Here is a 25,092-nt window from a genome sequence, read left to right on the forward strand (position 1 = left end):
GCACCTTGTTCTCTTATTACTACTGGAATTCAAAACCACCCATGCCTTTTATGATAGGTAAACCAAAGTTATTTTTAGAAACTTTGCTGTTTCCCCTTCCTGTCCAACTTGAATTTTGAACTGAAGAGATGGCTTCCAGTAATGGTGAAGGAATGAGACAAAATGTACTCGAATGAGTTAGGAGAACTGAACTTGGTTGATTTGTTTCACAAAGTGCATATATACTCACATTAAGGATATGAGGGGAGGGATTTCCCCGGTGGTGCAGTGGTTAAGACTACACACTTCCAATGCAGGGGGCATGGGTTCAGTCCCTGGTCGGGGAACTAAGATCCCACACGCCTCTCAGTGCAGCACCCCCCACCAGAAAAAAAAAAAAAGATATGGGAGGTTGGTTTAAGTAAATTCAAATTCAGATGCATCCTTTACCCTAACTCAACTACCTGTACTTTTTGTCTGCTAGAGGCAATAAGCAAGTTAACCTGAGGAGCCACATTCATAATTGGAGACTTCCAGTCAAGTAGGTCTTTGACACCCATGAATTTGAAAAAGGTTTTGAGTCCTGCAGAATCCAGGGGCCTGGCCCAATGATCCAAGTTGAGATGAGAGCCTTCTGACTTCCTATCAGGGTTTTATCTTGGATCAATAAAACTTGGTTATTTGTAATGTATTGAGTGTCCAAAATAGAATTAAGATAATCTCTGCCTTTAAGGAATTTAATAATTGAGCTTGCCAGAAACAGCTCAGTGTAACGGGACTCACAAAGGAAGGGTTCTGGGCCTCGCATGGGGTACCTCGGGAAGGCCACAGCCATAGGGCTGCCATGAGGGCTCCTTTCAGTTCCTCAGACTGCCCTTTTCCTTCCTGCCGCAGTGCTTTTTACCTGTTTTTTACATCTAAAGCTCTGTTTCCATTCTGCTCAGCTAACTCCTACTCATCCTTCAGACCTTAGCTAAGTATTTCCTAAAAGATGCCTCATCCAACCCCCCAATCTAAATTCCTCTTGTTATACTCCCACATAGCACCATAAGCATTTTGTTTATAGCATTTGGTAATATTGACTGTCATCTACTAGGCTGTGTTCCATGATGGCAGGAAGCAAGTCTGTTCTGCCCAGCAGGTAGCAGGTTCTCAGTATTGAATGAATAACTGAAGTCATAGAAACCAGATAATAAACTGGGCTTTGAAGGCCATGGTGGAACCTACAGGCAAAGGGGGTAGTGTCTGCAGATAAAGATATTTGTGTGGGGGAAACAGTTTGAATGGGGTGATGTGTTTGGGGAGCTCTGAGCAGTTCTAAAGCATCAGGTGAGGGTTATGGTATCAAATGAGTTGCAGAAACCAGGTAATTTTCAGATTATAACTAGAATCTGTCATTTGATTCTATAGTAACTTTAGTTTTAATGTGTAATATAAGTCAAAATGTTTTGTTTTGCTAAACAAATCAATTTCTAAAATTTGTTTATTGGGACTTCCCTGGCAGTGGTTCAGACTCTGTGCTTCCAATGCAGGGGGCACAGGTTCAATCCCTGGTGGGAGAACTAAGATCCCACATGCCGCGTGGTGTGGTCCCCCCGCCAAAAAAAACATTTGTTTATTAACCACCTTGGTCTACATAACATCTTCCATCTCCAGATGTTTGAAAAGCTACTCCTTACTTTCAGCAAAACACCACCTTAACTGTGCTCTGTGAGTCTTAGTGTATATGCCTCTAAAAGTTCTTGAAAGGGAGCTTAAAATTTAATGCCCGGTAGGATTTCCACACTGATCTGCAACAGGACAAGTTCAACCTCAGTCCAGTGAATTCTGCTGAACTCTGTTCCTCTGTCACCTAATTTTATAATCCCATTCTCCATTTGTTTGTTCTCTGAGGCCAAGAGAATGATACAATACAACGAATAAGTTAAAAACGCCTTAGATAAACAGCATTCAAGTTCAAAACCTTAGTTATCGTCTACCTTGGACTTTAGAATAAGTCCTTTTCAGTTTTAAAAATTAGAATAATGATAATACTGAATTCTCTATTGGGAAAACATTGCTTACAAGCTGAATTTTAACCTCTAGTAGTATATAGTTCTGTGAAAAGAATTAGAATAATGATCTCAGCCAACTGTGTATGGCCACAAAAAATCAGAATGGGCTTAAAAATTATTGCTTTTCTCCATTGTTGAAATAAGCACTACCTACACAGGTCTAGCTGAAATAACTGAACTCATCATAGTCAGTCTAAGAAAGTGGTTCCATTTCCTAGGTTTATGATTATTACTATTAAGTATTCAGTGTTTGATACATTGATTTCTAGGCTCTAAAAAGGATGGGTGTCTTCCAGCTTCTCAGATATACTCTGTACACATATGGTAATTTAATCTCCTTTAAACATTGCACTTTACATGTGCTCTTGCTAAAAAAAAAAAAGTATAAAGAGAAATGTGTGGGCTTTATAATCGGTCCTATATTTGAATTCTAATCTATTGACCTTTAGTGAGGTTTTCGGTGCTTTTTTTTTTTCTTATCTATTAAATAAGGATATTAATGCCTCCCTCTTTGGGTTGTAAGGATTAAATGTAACCTCATAAGTGCCTGACCCTTACTGGGAAGGCTTTACATCATAAATTGTAGCTATTTTACAGTGGGCCTTTACTTCGTAGATTAACATTTAAGTTCTAGCATTGAAGATCCTCCATAGGGTTCCCTCTTTTCCCAACCCCTCAGGTTTTTCTCTATTCATTCTCTGCTGTTCACGAGGCAGCTGAAGGCAATTCCTCACACACAGCCCATCTTCTTGGCTATTTCCTTTGTTTGAAATACCATTCCACCACCGTCACATCATCCAGCCAAGTCTGTACCTTTCCTTCTAAGCTCCTAACATCTCATGAATGCTTCCAGATGCACCATACCCCACAACAATCTCTCATGCCTAGTACGTATAACAGAAAAATTCATGAAACATTTACTGTGTGTACAGTATTTTCAATTTATTCTGTTCTAAAAAAAAAAAACACTTGTTAGAAAAAGGGGTCACAAGTCTGGGTGAGTAATATAAGTGATTAAAAGGGAGGGGTGGGACTTCCCTGGCTGCCCAGTGGTTAAGACTCTGCCCTTCCATTGCAGGGGTCACGGGTTCCACCCCTGGTTAGGGAACTAAGATCCCGCATGCCAAGCATTGCCACCAAGAAAAAAAAATAGCATGATGATCAACGGTATGTGGCACTGGGCCTCAGTGTCTGGGGGACAATAGGGAGTGGTAGGGACCTTGGAACCAGAGAGCACAGGCCCTGTCTAAAGAAGACAGTTGCTGTTCAAGTCCAGACAATTGCTAGCTTGAATACCTAGTGTTAACAGATCCTCCGAATTTAGGACAAGTGGCAAATTAAGATATTTCTGTGCAATCTCCCAAGTTTTAAGTGTTGTCAACTCTCTTTTTTTTTTTTTTTTTGGATGAGGACCATTTTTAAAGTCTTTATTGAACTTGTTACAATATTGCTTGTTTTTTTTTTTTTAATGTTTTGGTTTTTTGGCCCCGAGCCTTGTGGGATCTTAGCTCCCCCACCAGGGATCGAACACACACCCCCTGCATTGAAAGGTGAAGTCTTAACCACTGGACCACCAGGGAAGTCCCTGTCAACTCATTTTTGAAATTTAATGCGTCAGTATATGCCAAGGCAATACATCCACCAGATGTGGACCTTGGCCTGCCAATTAGCAGCTTCTAAATTAAGAAAATGAACTTCCCAGGGAATCAGATTCAACTGACTAAATTTCCAAGAGATTGTATGTCACTATATTTTGACCTGTAGCTCTTTATAGTTTGAAGCAAGGACATAAAGGTGAAAGATTCTTTGCCTTGGTTGGAATTTTCCTGCCTTAAAAAAAAAAAAAAAAGGACTCCAGTTCCCATCTTTTCCCAGTTACTCAGTTCCTTATCAACTCTATCCCCAAGTGGTCTCTCTGCCACCACCAAGGCTACAATGATACTTTCTTTGAACACGGTAGTTTTAGTGTCTTAGCCAAAGACAGGTTTGTTCATTTACCTTGTTTACTGGAATTCACTCACATCAGGTCAATACATAGAAAATCATTTGCCCTTGGCATCCATCCAATCATTCTCCAAAGCTAATTTCTGTTGTGGCTGTCTTTGCTCCTGCCCAGTTGGAGGAGTGGATCTGAAGAATCAAACTGAGGAACTATTTTCTTGGATAACTTAAAAGAAACTACAAAATTTCTCACCCCAACATGTGTATATGAGAGAGTGACTCACCCCTGAGAGTTAATTGGGGCTAATTATGACTAGCCTGACTTGTCACAACAAAACATCTGGCATAACTTGCTTACTCTCAGACAGGGGAGCTGCCTCCACCCTCTCCCCAAGCACACGCTTACTCCTGAAGCTCACCATTTTGAAAACAAAGCGTATGCCTGTCAACATATGATTATTCCAAATGGGAGGGGACTCTCGAATGCTTGAGTAGGAATTCAGCTCACAATTAAGCCCGGGCAAGATGAAATCACACGTTGGGGAGAGAAAAAACGTCCTCCTCACCACATGATAAAAGGAGACATCAGCAGTTAAGAGTGGTGATTGCCTTTTTCCCCTCTATTTTATTTTTTCCTATTTATATGCTAACCCTTTACCCAGGGATCCCATTTACCAAGGAAGCTAGATTTCTCAGTTTTGTTTCAGTGATATTGCTCAAGGCTGGTGTGTTTTCAGCACTGCAGGGGAGATTCGAATAAATATAGGAACGCGCAAAAATTCAACACCTTCCTTCCAGGGATTCACTCCGCTCTCCCACAGCCTGCAGTGAACGGTAGGAAATGTATACCCTTTATCTACTTATATGGACTCCATCCCTCCTTCCTGTGATACCCTAGGAGAATTCGTTTCAACTCACTCTCACCTTTCTCATCCTGTCTTGTAAGGTTTCCTGTTGGGAAATACACAATGAACTGAGCACAGCACATGTAGGATGCAATTTGGCCAGAACGGTGACCTTTAAATTAAGAATAGTACCTATTTGAGACAGGCTTTACATACAGTATCATATTTAATCCCCGCACGATCTCCATTTTAAGGATGAGAAAACAAGTATGATGATGTAAAGAGATTTGTTGCCGTTAAATCAAGATAAAACAGTTGGTGGCGGAACTGGGATTCAAGCCCACCTATTTCCACAGCTGCCTCTAATAAATGACTACAAATACCAGCATCCCTTGCAATGCCCCAATGCGCAGACGCACTCTCCCCAAGGGCCAGGCTCCTTGGCTCTCGGCCCCCACTTCCCCGTCCTAGAGGTTGGATCGAACACCCAATCAGATGCTGCCGCTCCCTCTTCCCCACCAATGGGAAGGTTGTTGCTAACGTACCGGTTATATTTTTAGCTCTCCAGTACTCTGGCACCCTGAGTCTGCCGGGTCTCGCTGCCCGGTTGGAACTCGCGACGCGGGGGGAGGGGAGGGGAGGGGAACGAGGTGAAGGAGGAAAAAGAAGAGGAGGGGCGGAGTGGGGCTAGGCGGAGGGGGCGTGTGTGTGACGCTCTGGCACTCGCTGACGCACAAGCAAGTAGTCCCTTGAGGTGCCCCAGGGGCTGAAGCGCTCAGAGTGTGGGGGATGGGAGCTCTCGGGCTCAGGCTCCGTCCCCTTTTCTGTCCCCTTGGAGTTTGCCCTCCAGTCCAGCGTTTCTCTACAGCAGTCAAAGAAAGCGCATTTAAACCCGCACGCTACCGTTGCTCTCTGCCCTTGCCAAAAAAAGTGATCAAGGAAAAAAAAAAAAACTGCAAACCATTCGTAGCTGGAAACTTTCGCATCTCGCCATCCCACGTGGGCTTGGCGGCTGTTGGGCTGGAACCGTCTGGAAGGAAAATAAAGGCCGGGGGTGGGGAGAGTTGGGGAATGGGCGATAGAAGAAGGGATGGGAAGACTTCAGGCGCAAGCTCCCAGCGGCCACGGGCTTTACCACCTGGCAGTCCAGTCCCCCTATGACGTCACTGGGCACAGGCCTCCCTATCCCCAACTCCGCGCCCCGCACAGTCACAAAGTAGCCGAGTGGCCCGCGTGGCCATAGCCCGGGCCGGGGGCGCCGAGCGCGCGAGGGTGCCGGGTTCGGCGAACCTGGGTCAGCCGCCCGAGGGACCGTCGGGTGCGCAAGCGAGGGGCCTCTGGCACGGGCAGGCGCCACCCCCGCCGGCGGGGGCTGTTACTAGAAGAAATGTGGCTCCGGTGCCCCTTAGGGGGGGTCGCCGACCTGGGAGAAACTACGGGTGCGTCCGCAGAGGGGCTGAGCCCCGCCCGGAGCGGGCAGGGGACGGGCTCGCGCGCCTGAGCGGAACCGGCGCTGGCCCCGTCCGCGCCGCGAGGTTAACTGGCGCCAGAGGCGGCACGCGGAAGGTTAATGTGTCGCTCAGCTCCTTTTCCTGGCCGTTCGGCCTCTCCTCGCCCCCTCTTCCTCCCGCTCTGCCCGGGCCCAGGTTTCCCCCTCACCCTTCCCTCGACGTTACGCGTCCCCCGACGAGGCACCAGGAGCTCGGAAGATTCGGGTTAAGCCGCGTTGATAAAGGTCCGAAACCTTTACAGAGTTCGAGTCGTCCCCTCAGCTCCCCCACCCGCGAAGATACCGTATCTGGGCCGGTGCAAGCGCCACGGGGAAAGTCGGACGGTCAGGTTCCAGAGCTGGAGCGACTCGCCGAGGTGGCCTGCGGGTACGGTTCGGACGAGCATACGAACCGTCGGCGCCGGGGCAGGTGCAGGGCCGAAGACACAGCGGGGAAACTCCCTTCCCCGCGACATCCATTCAGCCAACACACCTAAAGTGAGCAACTGAGTCCCAGGCCAGGCCCCTGCCCTCCCGAGCTCGCTGTCTACCTAGGGAAACACCTAACACTATAAGCACGATTTGAGTGGTTTGGGACATGAATAAAATAACTGCGAAGCAGCGTCGTGATGGGGAGGGAAGGCGGACCGCGTTACACAGGCCGGCCAGAAGCAGCAGACGTTTGCGCCGGGATCTGAGTGATGAGACAAACAGGCCGGCCGACCGAGGGTGGGACGCGAGGGCGGTGGCCGGGGAGCCCCGGATTCCATTCGGAGCCGCGCGCCGCGAGCCGCGAGCCCTGCGGTGTTAAGCAGTCAGCCGGCTGGGAAGTAGTCCCGGTCCGGCGCTCGGCCCCGCCCCTGCAGGGCGGAGGGACGCATCACGCAGGGGTGGGGAAGCTGGATCCGTGCGCAGGGTTGCTAAGGGTGAAACTTTTCATTGACTTTGCTCACTTCGAGCAGGGGCGCGGGAAGGTGTGGGTCGTCGGCGGAGAGAAGCGAGTGGCTCGGGCGACGCGGGGCCAGAAGGGCAAGGCCGTCCGCCGGCCACAGCCGGGACCGTCTTCCGCCCCGCGGCACGAGCAACCCTCCGGTCCTCCATCCCCGCGCCGTCGCCGCTGGCCGGCCCGCCCGCCCTCTGTCCCCCGCCGCTGAGCCCGACCTCCAAAAAGCTGAAAGAATTATTATTGAGAGTCATAGCCCATACCCCCCTCACTCGCTCCCCCATCCTCAACGAAGAAAAGGACACATCGGCTTCCGGGAAGGGAGAGCGACCTCCGCCTCGCGCCCAGGACCACCCTGGAGGAAGAAGCCGCCCCGCGGCCGGCACACCGCCCCGCCGCCGCGGAGATCCGAGTGAGTGAGTGGGGGGCGTGCGGGCGGGGGGCCCCCCCGAGACCCAACAGGCCCGACGCCTTCCCCCACCCCCGCCCCACTCCCGCTCTCCGCTTTGGTGGACGCTCCACGTTGCTGTCACCCCCCCCTTACACCTGGCCAACATTTTCCTTTCCCCTTCCACCTCCCCACTGGACCCCACCTTTGCCCCGTGCTCTTCTTTCCCTCACGTTTGCTCTCATACTGGGGTATCCCAGAGCCCCTTTCTTTCCCTGTTCCAAGTGTGGCCACCTCCTGGGTGCGGTGCATTTCCTCCCTTTTCCCTCCGTTCTTCATATCCTAGAGAGTCGCTAGATTTTCCTCGTTCCCCGCGAAAACATAACTCCCACCACCATTAAATAAAATCAGAAGAAGGAAGGGGATCCAGGCCTTGTTTTTCTGCTTTTCCCGTTTGCGGGGAAGGAGGGTGGTAATAATTAATAGGGTTTATTTTTGGCCCTGTGGAGCCTGAGGGATGGAGGGGGGACACCCCCCTTTTGGACCGGTCAGTGGTGACTGTCCTCTGGCCGCCGAGCCAGAATTTACCATTTGGCTTGAGCTCTTTATCCTCGTTAGTGTTTTAAGGGAAAACTGGGCGGAAAAAAGTACCCTTACAGCAGTATCAGTGAGTGGATTCTGGGTGACCCTGGTGAGGTGCCTGGGAGGAAGAGCCTTACTCCTAAGCTCCTGTCCAGAGGATGGACTGTGCCCTTGACCAGAAAGGGAGGGGGAGGAGGAGGGAACAGAGAGAGGAGGGGCAGCTGGCAGCCCTTTCCCACCCCCTAGAGGAACCAGAACCCCACACAGTAGGCGTCAACTCGTGGGCTAGCCGAGGGGGGTCCCGGGTGTCTGCTCAGTATCTAACCTTTCTTCTTCCTACCCACCCTACCCTGGGAGTGGGTCCCTCATCTTTGATTTAACAGCAGAAAAACACCCCTATTGCTTTCTTGGGTGCCTGCCCCCATCCCCCTCTTAAGCGGAGGGGGAGAGAAGCTTGTGTGGGAGGAAGGATTAGGGAGGTTTAACACCCTGCAGGGGAGCTTTGCCGAGGATCTGGTAAGTCTGGTCAATAGAGCAGGCCTTGCAGTGGGAGGAGACTCACAAACAATTTTAAGTATTAGAAAATGTTGTCAGATGTACAGTTTTTCCTTCCCTGCCCGAGAACTCTTTCCCATTACCTAGCCGGGTCTGGTTACTCGGACTTGGATTAGAAGAGGGGTGAGGCTTGGGCCCTGCTGGCGTCGGGCCTTCTGATTGTCGGCCCGGCGCCTCCCCGCAGCTTAAAACTGGGAATTTCTTTGGCCGAGAGGACGGGAGAACTGGGTTTATTCCTGCTGTTCCATTGCTGGTTGTAGGGGCTACAGCGGAGCCCGCTGGGCGTTAAGTGAAAAGGCTCTTTTCTCTTTGAATCCACCGTCCCTGCAGCAACTCCAAAGGGAAACCACACAGCCCAAGGAATACAGATTAAGTGGCAGGGGTTTGGGGAGGGGGAGGGATGTGACTCCTATCTATCCCGGCCTACCGCCTTCACCCAGAAAAAACTCATTAGAAGCTGTTCGTTAATTCAACGGTCTTGCTAGGCAGTGAAGAGAAAGGAAGAAAGAAAAGTTCAGTTTTTCGGGAAGCCGAGACATGGATATGGTGGGCGACACAATACGGGGAGTAGGCCTTATGGGTAGAATTTATATAAAATGTATTAGGCGGTGGGCGGGGGAGGGGGGGCGCCAGTCTGCCACAGCGCGCATGTGCATCGGAAACTTTTCCTCGGTTCTACCACCCTCCGCCAGCTCCCCTTACCGGGCATGCGTAGTTCCCCGGCTGAGTCTTCGCAAAGTACGCAGGGAAGTGTAGTGTGCAGAGAAAGTAGGTCGTTTGCTCCAACCTGAGTGTGAGGTTTCTGAAGACTACAATTCCCAGAGCGCAGAGCGCACCTTTGCCCCTGGTCTCCCCGTGTATGTTGGGGTTCAGTCAAGTCTTCCTGGCTTCAGAGGAACCTGGAGAGACCTAGAAAGGGCCCTTTTTTTTTTTTTTTGGCCGCCATCGGGGTTTTGTGGGATCTTAGTTCCCGACTGGGGATGGAACCCAGGACGTCGGCAGTCAGAGCATGGAGTCCTAACCACTGGACTGCCAGGGAATTCCCAAAAGGGCCCTCTTAGTCGGAAGGAGTCTTGTAGTCAGACTTGGGTTTGCATAGTCCATGTTTCGGGGAGATGGTGTGGGACACTGGGCGGGCTGGTGCAGTCAGTTGGCACAAGTCCTGGTAGCCTTTCAACCACACCCACCCGTCTGCCTCCGGGACCAGTGTGGTGGGGCCACCCCCTGTCCCGCCAGAGCCAGGCTCCCACTGCCCAGCACCCGGTCTGTGACACCTACTGGCCTTGTCAAAATTGAGGACCCTGAGTCCTCTTTCCACACTCATTTGAATCTGGTAGTGCTTGATTGTCCTATGATTTGGATGTTAAGGCTGGAGGTGCCTGAATATTTTACAGGTGCTCAGGGTTTGGGGGCCCAGTGGGTTCCCTCACTGTCCCTCCTTTTCCCCTTTAAAACAATTTTTTCTTCCTAAAAACTGTCCTTCGAGTTTTTGTCAGAAGTTCTATGGCGTCTCCATTTACCATATCATTGACTTGCAGCCTCCTTCCAGCTTCTTTTTTCCCCCCTTTTTGACATTCTCTTGAGCACTTACTCCTTTAAAACGCAACACAGATCTGAATCCAGGATGAACTTTGTTGCTGGATGTAAAGCAAATGAAGGAGGATAAGATTCTAAATAAAAGGGGACAGAATTTTACTCTCATATTTGCAACTTTTTAATATATTGACAAAAGGTAGATTTTGCTGTTGTTAAGCATTTAACTTTTTTTTTTCTTTTTGCCACATTTCTGGCCTTTTGTGCCTGAGTCAGGGTTGGAGAAAGTCTTTGAGTCCTCTCCTGCGACTTAACTTGAATCTACTTGTTCCTTTTATTGAAGGGTGGTTATTTTTAAGCTATCTAATTTTATCACATTGTATGAATATTTAATATATAAGCTCTAGAATTTGTCCAATAGCCTTAAAAAAATGAACAAACTGATGTGAGTCGTCACTCCTATCTTTAGTTAAAGACAGCACCAGTGCTTTAATCCTCTGTTCCGTAAGCTTCTTGAAGTCAAAATTAGAGCCTGAGCTGCTAGAGCAGAAAATCTCATTCTGGTTGTCCGGCGATTTTGTAAGGTTCCACCTCACAGCCATCTGGCCTGGCCTGTTCTCCAGTTGAAGAAGTGAAGGTGGCATTATCTACTTCTGATTTGTGCAGCAGCAGCACTGAGGTATAAATTGGTGTGCCGCTTTTTTTTTTTAATAAATTTATTTATTACTTATTTATTTTTGGCTGCGTTGGGTCTTCGTTGCTGCACGCAGGCTTTCTCTAGTTGCGGCGAGCGGGGACTACTCTTCGTTGCAGTGTGTGGGCTTCTCATTGCGGTGGCTTCTCTCCTTGTGGAGCACAGGCTCTAGGCTCATGGGCTTCAGTAGTTGTGGCACGCAGGCTCAGTATTTGAGGCTCGTGGGCTCTAGAGTGCAGGCTCAGTAGTTGTGGCGCACGGGCTTAGTTGCTCCGTGGCATGTGGGATCTTCCCGGACCAGGGCTCGAACCCATATCCCGTGCATTGGCAGGCGGATTCTCAACCACTGCGCCACCAGGGAAGCCCCTGGCGTGCAGCTTTAGTTGCTAATGCTGCAGAAAATGGTTAGCTAGGCAGGGCTGATGACAGTGATTCTATTGTATTTTGGGGTGGGAGGCTTATTTGCCAATGACTTTGGCCTGCATTTAAAATGCTCCCATTTTGAGGCTGAACTGTTCAGGGGAGGTGATTTAGAAGGCAGTTATGCAGCAGAGTTTGAGAAGGCATAGCAGGGTGCAGGAGCCCTTTGGACTGTGTAACATGCCAAGAGGCCATGTGGTGCCTTGGGAGAAGGGTCATATGTCATGTTCAAGTTCTACTTTTCAAAAATACTTTGAAGACACTGTATTTAACTCCAGGCCCTTTCTTGGGAACCAGTGCCAGCTTTCTTTACAGCTTTTTAGTCTCCTGTGTGTTGGACACTTCTAGTGGGCCACTGTGGCCCTTACAGACCTTTGTTCCTGAGGGGAGGCCCATGGTCCTGGTAGCTATCTTTGCATCTGATGATGAATCCAATCCTCATAAACAGAAAGCTCCTTATCTTTATCATTCTTCTTCTCTTTAAACCTAGAAGGACCCTGGAATTGATCTTTGGCCACCAGGAATAGACATGTGAAAACACGTGGAGATTGTCTGTATTCGAGGCTGGGATAGATGGGGGAGAAAAGAGTCATCTGAATCCTGAGCCTCCCTGTGGAGGGCTCAGGAGAGGCCATGCTCCTGGCACTTCTTTTGATGCCCCACGTGACCCTTTGTCTACTCAGAGGTGAAGTGAGGGTGGGGCTAGACATGGCCAGTGTCATCAGATACTCCACATTAACCCAGTGCAGTTTTCTCTGATACTCACCCCAGAGAGCTTTGCCTGAGGGTTCTGTCCTTAAAACGCCCTGGGGAGCCCTGGTCCCAGGCCTTAGAATTACAGTGTAGCCAGTTGGGTCAGGTGTTCAGAAAGCTCAAGATCCTCAAGCCTAGAATTAGCACCTGGATACTGTGTGCTGGACCCAGAAGGGATTTTAATCAAAATCCAGCTCCAGGGACAAAAGATTCCCTTGATGGGTAGTGGATCAGTCTTGTCTCTGTGCTGAGCTCAGCAGCACATTCTCACCCAGATGTGTGGTTAGGAACATGTTCTGGCTCTGTCGGCCCTCCAAGATGGCCCTTTGCAGTTCAGTTCTGCCATGGCATGAGCCTGGATCTGCCCTTTTGGAGAAAGTGAGGCAATTAGGATCCCTGGCTCTCAGGACCTCACAGATCATCTTCCTGAGAAATGAGGCTGGCCCAGACCTCAGGAATAAACCTTTTTGACCTCTGTGGATCTGGCTGTGAGAGAATCCCAAAATAACAAGCTGAGTGTTTATGTTGGGCTGCCTCCTCTCCAGGGATCTCCAAACACGTGATAAGTCTGGTCTTGTGCCAAGGACAGGTGGTCAGACAGTCCCTGGGAGACAGAGTGATGATGGGTCCCCAGCTGGAGGCTGTAGGGTGATGGAAAATTTCTTCTCTCTGCCCGCCTCATCACCTACACTCTAGCCAGAAACTATAGAGATTTCCCTCAGGCCATACCAGTACTGCTCTTAAGGCTTTGTTGGCCTACAGGGCCCGCTTCCCTCTCCTTTCCTCTGCTGCCCTAGGGCAGCCCCTAGTCAGTAGTTTCCTTGTTGGTCCATGCCTCTGATTGTGATAGGTCTTGACTTTTTCCTGGGGATCATGCCCCAGTCTCCATTCTTGGAGGCTGTCTGGATGGAAATGCTCATGTTGGTTACACTGTCCTGCAAAAGAATCAGCTCTGCAAACCCAGAGTGAGCCAGAGCACACGCACACCCAGGGAGCTCAGGATAACAAATTGGATGTGATTGGAGTCCCGGCCTCCCGTGAAAAGTTGGCAGTGCTGCTTCCTGTTCAGTGACCTGTATCCCTTTCCATTTAAGGGGTTGAAACTAAAGATTTTAAACTCCTGTCTTGGCCTGTGACAGTTTGGGAGTGGGACTTCACCGAGATATTGCAGAGACAAGTTAGCAAGAGCCTTCCATTCTCCATCTGATTTAGGAACTCAGTTTTTTTGGTGTCACTCATAAAGTGACCTGAATTCTCAAAATAGTGGAAACCACAGTACCCCTATTTCTTTAGAAGTACTTATCAAGTGCCGACTAAAATATCATGTTACTGATGAAACTAAGGCTCAGAAAAAAGTGACTTGCCCACAGTCACACATACAAACCTGTCACTAGGGGAGCAGAACTGGAACCCTGAGGCTATGTGATCCAAACTTGGTGCTTTTCTGTCTGATCCCCGCTGGCTTTCTGCATATCTACTCATGAAGCCTTTCTTTCTCATTTTTCAGCGTTGTCTGGAGCCCAAGGCTGCCCACCTTACATCTCCTACCACTGTCCTTGGCTTGTGCACGTGCCTGTGCTGATTCTCTGCCTGGGAGAGGACGATGCAGCTGGAGATCAAAGTGGCCCTGAACTTCATCATTTCCTACCTGTACAACAAGCTGCCCCGGCGCCGGGCAGACCTGTTTGGTGAAGAGCTAGAGCGACTCTTGAAAAAGAAATATGAAGGCCACTGGTACCCTGACAAGCCACTGAAGGGCTCTGGCTTCCGCTGTGTCCACATCGGGGAGATAGTAGACCCCGTGGTGGAGCTGGCCGCCAAGCGGAGCGGGCTGGCGGTGGAGGATGTGCGGGCCAACGTGCCCGGGGAGCTGAGCGTCTGGATCGACCCTTTCGAGGTGTCCTACCAGATCGGTGAGAAGGGGGCTGTGAAAGTGCTCTACCTGGATGATAGCGAGGGCTGTGTCGCCCCAGAGCTGGACAAGGAGATCAAGAGCAGCTTCAATCCCGATGCCCAGGTGTTTGTGCCCATCGGCAGCCAGGACAGCTCCCTGTCCAACTCCCCGTCACCGTCCTTTGGCCAGTCACCCAGCCCCACCTTCATGCCCCGCTCCGCTCAGCCCATCACTTTTACCACCGCCTCCTTCGCAGCCACCAAGTTTGGCTCCACCAAGATGAAGAAGGGGGGCGGGGCAGCGGGTGGGGGGGCCGGGGGCGGGGCAAGTGGCCAGCAGATCCCCCAGCAGCAGCCCCGCATGGCCCGCTCTCCCACCAACAGCCTGCTGAAGCAGAAGAGCCTCTCTCTGTCTCTGCATTCACTGAACTTCATCGCCACCAACCCGGCCCCTCAGTCCCAGCTCTCACCCAATGCCAAGGAATTTGTGTACAACGGCGGTGGCTCTCCCAGCCTCTTCTGTGATGGGGCCGATGGCCAGGGCAGTGGCACCCCGGCCCCCTTCGGGGGCGGTGGGGCTGGCACCTGCAACAGCAGCAGCTTCGACATGGCCCAGGTATTTGGAGGTGGTGCCAACAGCCTCTTCTTGGAGAAGGCGCCCTTCGTGGAAGGCCTCAGCTACAACCTGAACACCATGCAGTATCCCAGCCAGCCATTTCAGCCCGTTGTGCTGGCCAACTGACCGCCCACCTGCCCGTGGGGCCAGGAGCACCCAAGACCACAGAAAAGAGAAAGGAAAGGAAAGGCCAAAAAAAGAGAAAAAGAAAAATACACAAAAATATTTCCAATTTTCTCACTCTAACTTCTAGAAACAAGATCCAGCCCAGGCATGGAGTGGGAGGGGGCTCCTGAAGCACCGAATCGTGCTTAGCTCAGCCCCCTGCTGTTCTCCTGCCTGCCTCTGATTTATTCGGTTGGTTTGGGTTTTATATTTCTTTTTCTTTTTTTCTTTTTTACATGTAGTTTTCTATATAACATCTTTAATTAGTGGCTTCCTGTGCTAAGAATGGTCCAGATGTGAATTGCTGCTCCCTGCTCCCTCCCTCCCTCCCTCCCTCTCCCTCTCCCTCTCCCTCTCCCTCTCCCTCTCCCTCTCCCTCTCCCTCTCTCTCTCTCTCTCTCTCTCTCTCTCTCTCTCTCTCTTCCTCCCTCCTTCACACGCCTGGTTTAGGGTTGGTGTGTCCCAGCTCACAGGGAAGGAAGAACCGCGGCTGGGGCCTGGCCCTCTTCAGAATAGGGAGAGACTGCCCCGTGTCACTGCCTTCATCACCCAGCTGTCCTCTCACTCAAAGCCATCCAACCTCAGCAGGCCTTCTCGGGCCCTGCCACCCAGATAGGTCTGACTCCAGCCCCCGCTTTCTCTCAGGCCTGGGCCCTAGGGAGCTGCCAGCTGGCCACTTGACACCCTCCCCCTAGAGCTGAAGTTTGTGACTCCAGGGAGGTTAGCACTGTCTGGTGTCCCTTTCACCTCTGTCCTGTTGCCCCGTGCCACCATTCCCACCTGGCCCGGACCATCACCGAGGCCCTGGAGACCCAGCCATTGGCACATGTGGCCTCTCTCATGTAGCCCCTTCTTTCCTGGGCCTGAGTTCGTGGGTAGGGAGGTGGGGTGAGTGCAGGTGTGCTTGTGCATGCGTGCGTGCGTGCGTGATTTGCTCTCCTGTTTTAAAGGATTCCGAGCCATGTGAAACTTCCCCTCTGGGTGTGATTCCGGGTTGCAGCAAGTGTTTATTTACGTGTGAGGGTGAGGAATGCACTGGGGGTGGGTTGTCAGTCCTTTTGTGGGGTGCTTCACGTGGTGGCGCAAGACTGGCTGAACCTGACGCTCCCAGAGGAAAGCACTGCAGAAGGAACTGGTTTCCAGACTGCGGAGGGATCTGCACTTTCGTTTGTTTTTGACCAAAAAAAAAAAAAAAAAAAAGGTTAGCAGTGAGGGGCTGAGGGAATACGCAGCCTCTGATACCTAAGAGAAGTCCCTGGACTTGGACCCTCCTATTGTGTGACCTTAGCCCTGGGGTGGGAGACGCTTACCTGAGCGCCCTGGGGTGGGGGGGGGGAGTTTTGGGTCAGTGCCTGGAGTGGGCAGTCCGAAGCCTTGAGTTGAGACTTTGGTCTTTTGGCTGTAGATGTTGCTTTAATACATTCTTTCCCTGCCTGCTTGAGAACCTCTTGCCATCCCCTCACTGCCCGACCCAGGCCCACTGGGCCCAATGCTGATCTCGAGCAGGCTGGGCTGGACAGACGCTTGGCCACGGCAGGTGGTGTGTCTGGATTCTTGAAGAGCCCTCCCCACCTCTGCTGGAGAGAATTTACCTTGACCCAACCCTAGTGGGCTAGCTTCCACGCCATGACGCTTTGGCAAGTGGGCACGTAGCATCAGGGCCCCCCGTCACCAGAAAGTACCAAAGCCTTTGGCACCCCACCCTCTCCTCCCCAGCGACCCCAAGTGGGCAACTGCTGTGGCAGCGGGTCCGGCCCAGACGGACACTGCCAGCTGGCCTCCTCTCCCTGCAGTGGGCACCAGCTCTACCTCCCCGCGCAGGGCAATGCCCTGGCTCCTCGGCCCGGCACCGTCTGTCCCCCCTAGACTTCTCAGGGGCCGGCCCCGTCTGGGCCACCCTCTCCCGAGCCCTCAGCTCCCGCACAGGTGACAGGCCCAGGCTGCTCTCTGGGAAAGGTTGGATGCTGCCTTATGCCCCCTTCCCGGCCCCTCTTCCCCCACTCATGCACACAGGCACCCACCACACCCTGGGCGGCTTGTTCCTCACCACATACGGGAGGGGGAGACCAACCCCTTAGTGTCTTGAAATACGAAGAAAAATGTGTGACCAGGAGCATGTCTCCTGTGCTGGGCTCTTGGGCCCACTTCAGTCTGTCTGTCTCAAATCTAGGCGTTTTTGCTTCAACTTTATTTTTTTTTTAAGAAAACAAAACAAAAATCTGCACTAATTTACCTGGTTTCGTAGGAAAACTTTTTTTTTATTTTTTACATTTTTTGGTGTCCGTTTGTATTGAATAATTTGCTACATTTGTAAAATGTAAGAGATATATAATATATGTATATTTCTAACGTAAAAGTAATTTTTTTCTTTTCAAGATTTTTTCTTAAGAGGAGAGAAAGATATTTTTTCAGGAAAAACAAACTTTAAAATAAAAAAGGAGAATAAAACCTATTTCTCCCCTTTCCCCATCCTCTGTCTACCCCTCTTTCCCAGGAACAAGTCAAAAGGTGGATCGTCTTGTAAAGAAAGTAAACTTTTAGTCCAGAATGATGTCTTTTTTTCAATGCAGTGAGCTGTAGGTTCTCTAGTTTGACCCCTGGGGATGGGAAGGGGGCCACTGAGGAGCTCGGGGGAGCAGGGTAATGAATTTGTTTTCTTTAGTGAAGGAGGAATACAATCAAGCGTTTTGTATTCAGAATGTTGTGCAATATTTTGGAATGGAACATTGGTGTGTTTAGAGATTTAGTTTAAAAACAAAACAAAAAGATTGATCAAATCTGTACAGTTTATATTGTTCCAGATTTTTTTAAGTTTGTATTAAAAGCATGATATATAATAACCTTCTGCTTGCTCCCTGCTTGTTTTGTTTCTGGGGCCCCTTTTGGGATAGGGAGAGTTGGAGTGACCCAGCCCCCGTTAACTTCACGAAACGATTGGTCATCCTCACCTGACCCCTGGGTGGGCACAGTGTCACAGGCCCCTTTTACCTCTCCCCTCGGCACAGGACACTTCCAGGTGCCCACCCCCACGGGGCCTTTTCCACACGGAAGCAGGTTCCACGAGGTTGTGAACAGCCCCCGCTCCCTCTGCTGACAGGTGGCGAGAACAGGACACACCTCTCCATGGAATCGCAGCCAGGGAGGGATCAGCCTCCAGCCTGCTCTCCGTCTGGTATTTGGCCATCAGAGACCACTAGACCCTCAGGAGTGGGCAAGGGTGAGAAGAGCCTACCTAGGTCAGGTTCCGTCCAAAAACCTGGTGCTTAGATTCTCGACCCTTCTCTTGGCAATTCTGGAGCTGTTTCAGGGGTGACGTGGCCTGCCTGAGCCCGGGGCTAGGGAGGAAATCAGCGTCTCCTCCCTCTTCCTTGGTACCTGGTGCCCCCTCCCCAGCAGTGATGTACATCAGCCTCGCAAGGCCCACGGGTTGAAGATGTCAGCTAGGTATTTGTTGAATCTTATTTTACCCTCACAACAACCTGGTGATAACAGGTATTATCTTCATGGTACAACTGAGAAATGGGATCCAAGTTAGATTACCTGCAAAATTCATAAAACTAGTAAGTGGGGAAGCTGAGATTTTGCCCCATGTGTGACCTTTTCATGTATAAAACTGTGGTAACTGCTATGGAAGAGTGCCACTGGGGTGGGGGGCTGCAACTGGGTATGGGAGAGGTGACAGGCCTGGGGGATGCCACCTCCATCCAGGCTGGAGCAGGGGGCAAGCAGCTCTTCTGGGGCATCAAAAGGACCGGCATTTCCTCAGGCCCCTCACCCCCCAAACAGTCCAACACCAATCCCTCCCCACCCAAGTGTGTGAACTGGGCCTAGAAGCTCTCGGGCCAGACATCCCACATCTGCACAAGGTCCCGGGAGCCCTTGATGTCTGGCCCCTCCATGGGCCGCTTCCTCCAACAGAGCCTGTCGCGGAGACAGAGGCCCCAGTCCAGGATGCCCAGGCCCTGGCAGAGGTCTCCCTTTCCTCTGCCCTGGCAGGGAGAAGCCCAGCCTGTCTCAGTGTCCCTATGCACAGGTTGCCCATTGCCTGTGGGCCCCAGGTCCCCTCACATACTCATTCTATTTATGTTAATATAAATAAAACACCTAGCACAGGTTCTACTAGAGTAGGGGCCCATACCCACTCCCACTCACCCATACCCACTCACTCATTCCCACTCCCTGTGCACGTGCCAGGGAGCCGACAGGCCTGGGGGAGGCTCAGGTCAGGTGCCGAGATCGCCCTCCCGGCCAGCCCCTCCAGCTGAAAGAACAGAGAGTCCAGGTTTGAACAAACCTCCAAATTCTCCATGGCTCAGGCACAGAAATGATTCATTTGTACCTTCTTGCCTCCATTTATTCACCAATTGCTGGCTCTGAAAAGGTGCAGCGGGAGACCTGGGGGTAAGGGGAGAAAGAACATTCTGGTAGACTCAGAGTTTCTTGGAAAAAAGGCTCATTTATTCATGAACACTCCATGAGCACCCACTGCCTGCCCTGGGAGCACAGGTGGGACAGCAGTTACAGGAGAGGTGTACACAGGGGGCCTGGGAGCCCAGGGATCAGGAGGTGAAGAAGAGCCAGGAAGGAGAAAAGCAAGACCAAGTCCCCTCCCCAGGGAACGTGTCAGGAGGGCGCCCATCAGGGAAGAGTCTAGCCTCTGCTCCCTGAGAAAACAAGGATTCCAATCCCAGCCCTGCCACTCCTGAGCTGGGTGACCTCAAGCAACCACTCCACCTACTCAGGCGTCTCAGTTCCCTCACCTCTAAAATGGGTATAATAATTACACCTACTTGTGAAGATTAAATGAAACAGTGAGTGGAAAATGCTGAGCACCGTAGCTGGCCCAGAATAAATGACAAGTACCATTTCATCATCAGGGCCACAATCATTCATCCTCAAACACCAGCAGCCAACCCAGTCCAGGATGCTTCCTTGAATCATCAAACAGGTCGAAACCCAACCCTGCCAACAGCGGGACCTGGCTGGGGTGGAAAAGGAAACTCCATTCTCAAAGCAGACACTAGGCTGGCCCCCAGTCTGCCCTCTGCAAGAGTGGGAAGCTGCTTGTCCCCCGGCAAGGCAGCATCCTGGGACGTATACTAATCACCCTCAAAATAGTTTCTCCTGGAGAACAGATGGGTGGGTAGGGGTGAGTCATGGTGGCAGGAGAACCCTGCTCCATTCGTCACTGCTTGCCTGAGTCAGCGTCCGCCCTTGGGCCAAGGGGATGCCACTGTCTGGTCCCCTCACTGCCACCTCCCCCAAGTGAGTCATGGGGTGGAGGGGCACACTCTTGCCCTCCCTCCTCCTTTCCCTGGGTCTGGCCACTTCAGCCAAGTACTGAGTGGGCAGGGCCTAAGGACAGGCTGGGACCAGCCAGGAAGTCTCTAAGCCCCTGGGCGACAGGAACCTGCTGATTTTCTGGGTTTTAATTTGGGGAATTTCACTGCCAGCGAGAGAAGTGGGTCCTCACAGCTGCCGACTCTGTGTAACCTCAAATATCTCTCTCCCCTCTTTTTTTTTTTTTTTTTTTTTTGCGGTACGCGGGCCTCTCACTGTTGTGGCCTCTCCCATTGCAGAGCACAGGCTCCGGACGCACAGGCCCAGCGGCCGTGGCTCACGGGACCAGCCGCTCCGCGGCACGTGGGATCTTCCCAGACCGGGGCACGAACCCGTGTCCCCTGCATCGGCAGGCAGACTCTCAACTAACTGTGCCACCGGGGAAGCCCCCTCTCTCTCCCCTCTTGACATCTGTCCCATTTGTACAAGAGGCAGTGAGGCTAGGCACCTGTCCAGCTAGGCCATTTGGGCTGGTGCCTGGGTCAGCACCTCTTCCTGCCCCACTGGCTCCTGAGCCCTGGTGAGGGCCCTGGAGGACCCTGTGCTGTGGCACCTTCCCCAGGGAGGGGAGAAAAGAGTGATGGGCTGATCGCTGGGTGCGACCATAGGGCTACCAGCCGAGACCCACGCAGGCATGAGGACCTGATCAGAATACTGTTGACCTGTGGCAGGGTTGGTGAGGCCAAGCAGGAGAAGAGGCCTGGTCCCGCCACCTGGACATCTGGGTCCTGAGGCTGGCTCTGACCTAACTGACTCTAGTAAATTACTCAACATTCAACGTTTACCATTCAACATGGAGGCCCCATAAGTGCTGGACACTGTTCCAGGCATCTTCCTGAAGTGATGCTCTAGGAACCACAAACAAATAAGTGAAGAATTTGTCAGATGGTGAGGATGTTCCACTAAAACAATCAAAACTGGTGATGGGGGCTTCCCTGGTGGCGCAGCAGTTGAGAGTCCGCCTGCTGATGCAGGGGACACGGGTTCGTGCCCCAGTCCGGGAAGATCCCACATGCCGTGGAGCGGCTGGGCCCGTGAGCCATGGTCGCTGAGCCTGCGCGTCCGGAGCCTGTGCTCTGCAACGGGAGAGGCCACAGCAGTGAGGGGCCCACATACAGCAAAAAAAAAAAAAAAAAAAGAGAGAGAGACAGGCAAGCAGCACAAGATGAGGTGGAAGAAGTCCTCAAGGCCACACCATGGGCCCCACAGCCCAGATGGCAAGCTGGGATCTAAGCTCCAATGTGAGAGTTAAGTCTCTCATGCCCAGGTTGCCGCATCTGTGGCTAGGAGCAGAGATAGTGAGAGTTCCCTCACACATTCAATCAGCAAACCTCCCCCAGAGCCCCTCCTCTGTGCGAGGTCCTGACCTGGACCCTGGGCACGGGCCTGCTGGAGGATAGGGAGACTTCTAGTGGTAGAAAAGTGGAGTGGAAGACAGACCCAGGTCATTATGACTTCAACACCTTGATCAGATCCACGGTAGAAGGAAGGTCAGCGAGCCGCGGGAGGCACCTATCCAGCCCCGGAAGGCTCTTCGGAGGGTTGATAGAAGCTCCTGGGGTAGGAGCTATGGTCCAGCACACATGCCAAGTACTTCAGGCTGGGTTGGTACGATGGCACCTGGACTCTACACTGAGGGGCTCCAGGCGGTGAGCACGGAGATGGGAAAAGAAACAAGACTCCTGAGCGGAGGAGCGAGGGGGTAAAGCCATGGGCACAGCAAGTGCAGATGACCCCCTTCACGGAGCCACAGAGATATCCAGAGGGCAGAAATGTAAAACTAAAACTATAAAATGTTTAAAAGAAAACAAAAGAGGGCTTCCCTGGTGGTCCCGTGCTTAAGATGCAGTGCTCCCACTTCAGGGGGTGCGGGTTCGATTCTTGGTCTGGGAACTAAAGTCCTGCATGCTGCACAGCCAAAAAATAGAAGAAAAAAAAACAACAACAAGAGAAAATATTTGTGATCTTTAGTTATGCAAAGATTTCTTAGATATGACTTCAAAAGAATGATCCATAAAAGAAAAGACTGATAAATTGGACTTCATCAAAATTAAAAACTTCCCTTAGATACTGTTAAGAGAATAAAAAGACAAGCTATAGACTGGGAGAAAATGTAGGCAAAATACAGTCTTTGTAAAAGAGCTTTTATGGACAATCTATGAAGAACTTTCAAAACTCAATTATACCATTTTACAGTATATACAAATATCAAATCACTACACTGTACACCTGAAACTAATATAATTTTGAAAGTCAGTTATATCTCGGGACTTCCCTTGTGGTCCAGTGGTAAAGAATCTGCCTTACAATGTAGGTTCAATCCCTGGTCAGGGAACGAAGATCCCACATGTCCCGGGGCAACTAAGCCCACGTGCTACAACTACTGAGCTCTTGTGCCTCAACTGGAGAGCCTGTGTGCGGCAAACTACAGAGTCCACATGCTCTGGAACCTGTGCACCACAACGACAGAGCTCATGCGCCCTGGGGCCTGCATGCCACAACTAGAGAAGAGAAAACTCAAACACCACAACTAGAGAGAAGCCCGTGCACCACAACGAAAGATCCCGCATGCCTCAACAAAGATCCCACATGCTGCAACTAAGCCCCGATGCAGCCAAAAATAAATAAAATAAATAAATAAATCATTAAAAAAGTCAGTTATATCTCAATTTTTTTTAATCCTCAATTATAAGAAAACAAACAGCACATCCCTGGTGGCACAGTGGTTAAGAATCTGCCTGCCAATGCAAGGGACATAGGTTCGAGCCCTGGCCCGGGAAGATCCCACATGCCGCAGAGCAACTAAGCCCGTGTGCCACATCTACTGAGCCTGCACTCTAGAGCCCGCGAGCCACAACTACTGAGCCCACGTGCCACAACTACTGAAGCCCGTGCACCTAGAGCCTGTGCTCCGCAACAAGAGAAGCCACCACAATGAGAAGCCCACGCACCGCAACGAAGAGTAGCCCCCACTCGCCGCAACTAGAGAAAGCCTGTGCGCAGCAACGAAGACCCAACACAGCCAAAAAGAAAGAAAGAAAGAAAACAAACAACCCAGTACAAAATTGGGAAAAGATTTGACTATATCAAAAGAAGATATATCGATGGCAAATAAGCACATGAAAAGATGTTCAACGTCATTAATCATTAGGAAAATGCAAACTAAAGCCACAATGAGCACACCTATTAAAACAGCTACAATTAAGGGACTTCCTTGGTGGTCCAGTGGGTAAGACTCCACGCTCCCAATGCAGGGGGCCTGGTTTCAATCCCAGGTCAGAGAACTAGATCCTGCCTGCATGCTGCAACTAAGAGTCCATATGTCGCAACTAAGACCTGCTGCAGCCAAATAAATAAATAAACAGACTTTTTTTTTTTTTTAAGTTAAATCAGGGGCTTCCCTGGTGGCGCAGTGGTTGAGAGTCCGCCTGCCAGTGCAGGGGACACGGGTTCGTGACCTGGTCTGCGAAGATCCCACATGCCGCGGAGCAGCTGGGCCCGTGAGCCATGGCCGCTGAGCCTGTGCGTCCGGGGCCTGTGCTCCACAATGGGAGAGGCCACAACAGTGAGAGGTCCACGTACCGCAAAAATAAATAAGTAAATTAAAAAAAAAAAAGTTAAATCAAATTGAACATTTGGAAAAATAATAAATGATTTTTTTTTTTTTTTTTTTTTTTTGCGGTACGCGGGCCTCTCACTGCATGGCCTCTCCCGTTGCGGAGCACAGGCTCCGGACGCGCAGGCTCAGCGGCCATGCCTCACGGGCCCAGCCGCTCCACGGCACATGGGATCCTCCCGGACCGAGGCACGAACCCGTGTCCCCCGCGTCGGCAGGCGGACTCTCAACCACTGTGCCACCAGGGAAGCCCAATAAATGATTTTAAAAATAGCTAAAATTAAAAAGAAAGGCAATACCAAGTGTTACCGAAGATGTGGAGGAATTAGTAACTTTTTTTTTTTTTTTTTTTGTGGTACGCGGGCCTCTCACTGTTGTGGCCTCTCCCGCTGCGGAGCACAGGCTCCGGACGCGCAGGCTCAGCGGCCATGGCCCACAGGCCCAGCCGCTCCGCGGCATGTGGGACCCTCCCGGACCGGGGCACGAACCCGTGTCCCCTGCATCGGCAGGCAGGCTCTCAACCACTGCGCCACCAGGGAAGCCCAGGAATTAGTAACTTTTATACACTGCTGGTGAGAATGTAAAATGGTGCAACTACTTTGCAAATAATTTAGAAGGTTCTTTAAAAGTTAAACTTCTGCGGCTTCCCTGGTGGCGCAGTGGTAAAGAACTGCCTTACAATGCAGGGATGCAGGGGACACAGGTTCAATCCCTGGTCAGGGGACTAAGATCCCACATGCCGCAGGGCAACTAAGCCCGAGTGCCACAACTACTGAGCTCGCACCTCAACTAAAGCCCACGTGCCGCAAAACTACAGAGCCCACACGCCCTGGAGCCTGCATGCCACAACTAGAGAAGAGAAAAGCCGCACCCCACAACTAGAGAGAAGCCCGAGTGCCACAACGAAAGATCCCGCATGCCTCAGCGAAGATCCTGCGTGCCACAACTAAGACCCGATGCAGCCAAAAATAAAATTTTAAAATAGATATTTAATTTTTTTAAAAGTTAAACATCTACCTACAATATGATCCAGCCATCCCATTCCTATTCACCCGTAAGAAAAGGAAATAACTGTCCATACAAAGAATCGTACACAAATGTTCATAGCAGCTTTATGTGTTAGCCCTAAACTGTAAACAATCCAATGTCGTTCATGGGGTGAATGGCTGAACAAACTCTAGTACACCCACACTATGGAATACTACTTAGCAATAAAAAGAAATGAACTACTGGGACTTCCCTGGCAGTCCAGTTGTTAAGACTCTGCGCTTCCACTGCAGGGGGTC

At 50.9% G+C, this 25,092-nt stretch overlaps 1 protein-coding gene across 2 annotated transcripts; it reads left to right on the forward strand.

Annotated features, from left to right (window-relative positions):
* The first annotated feature begins 7,253 nt into the window (after nucleotides 1-7,253).
* Nucleotides 7,254-17,692, forward strand: TOB2 (transducer of ERBB2, 2). 2 transcript variants are annotated; one of them, XM_081250167.1, is made up of 2 exons: nucleotides 7,254-7,667; nucleotides 13,684-17,692. In XM_081250167.1, exon 2 carries the CDS (start codon nucleotides 13,780-13,782, stop codon nucleotides 14,809-14,811), a length of 1,032 nt encoding a protein of 343 aa, XP_081106293.1. In that variant the 5' UTR covers nucleotides 7,254-7,667; nucleotides 13,684-13,779; the 3' UTR covers nucleotides 14,812-17,692. The 2 variants fall into 2 exon arrangements, with proteins under 2 accessions (XP_081106293.1, XP_081106292.1); XM_081250166.1 differs by having other exon boundaries at nucleotides 7,255-7,663.
* Nucleotides 17,693-25,092: the final 7,400 nt, after the last annotated feature.

The sequence above is a fragment of the Mesoplodon bidens genome (genome assembly GCF_964165515.1).
Source record: "Mesoplodon bidens genome assembly, chromosome: 11".
Classification (NCBI taxonomy): Eukaryota; Metazoa; Chordata; class Mammalia; order Artiodactyla; family Ziphiidae; genus Mesoplodon; species Mesoplodon bidens.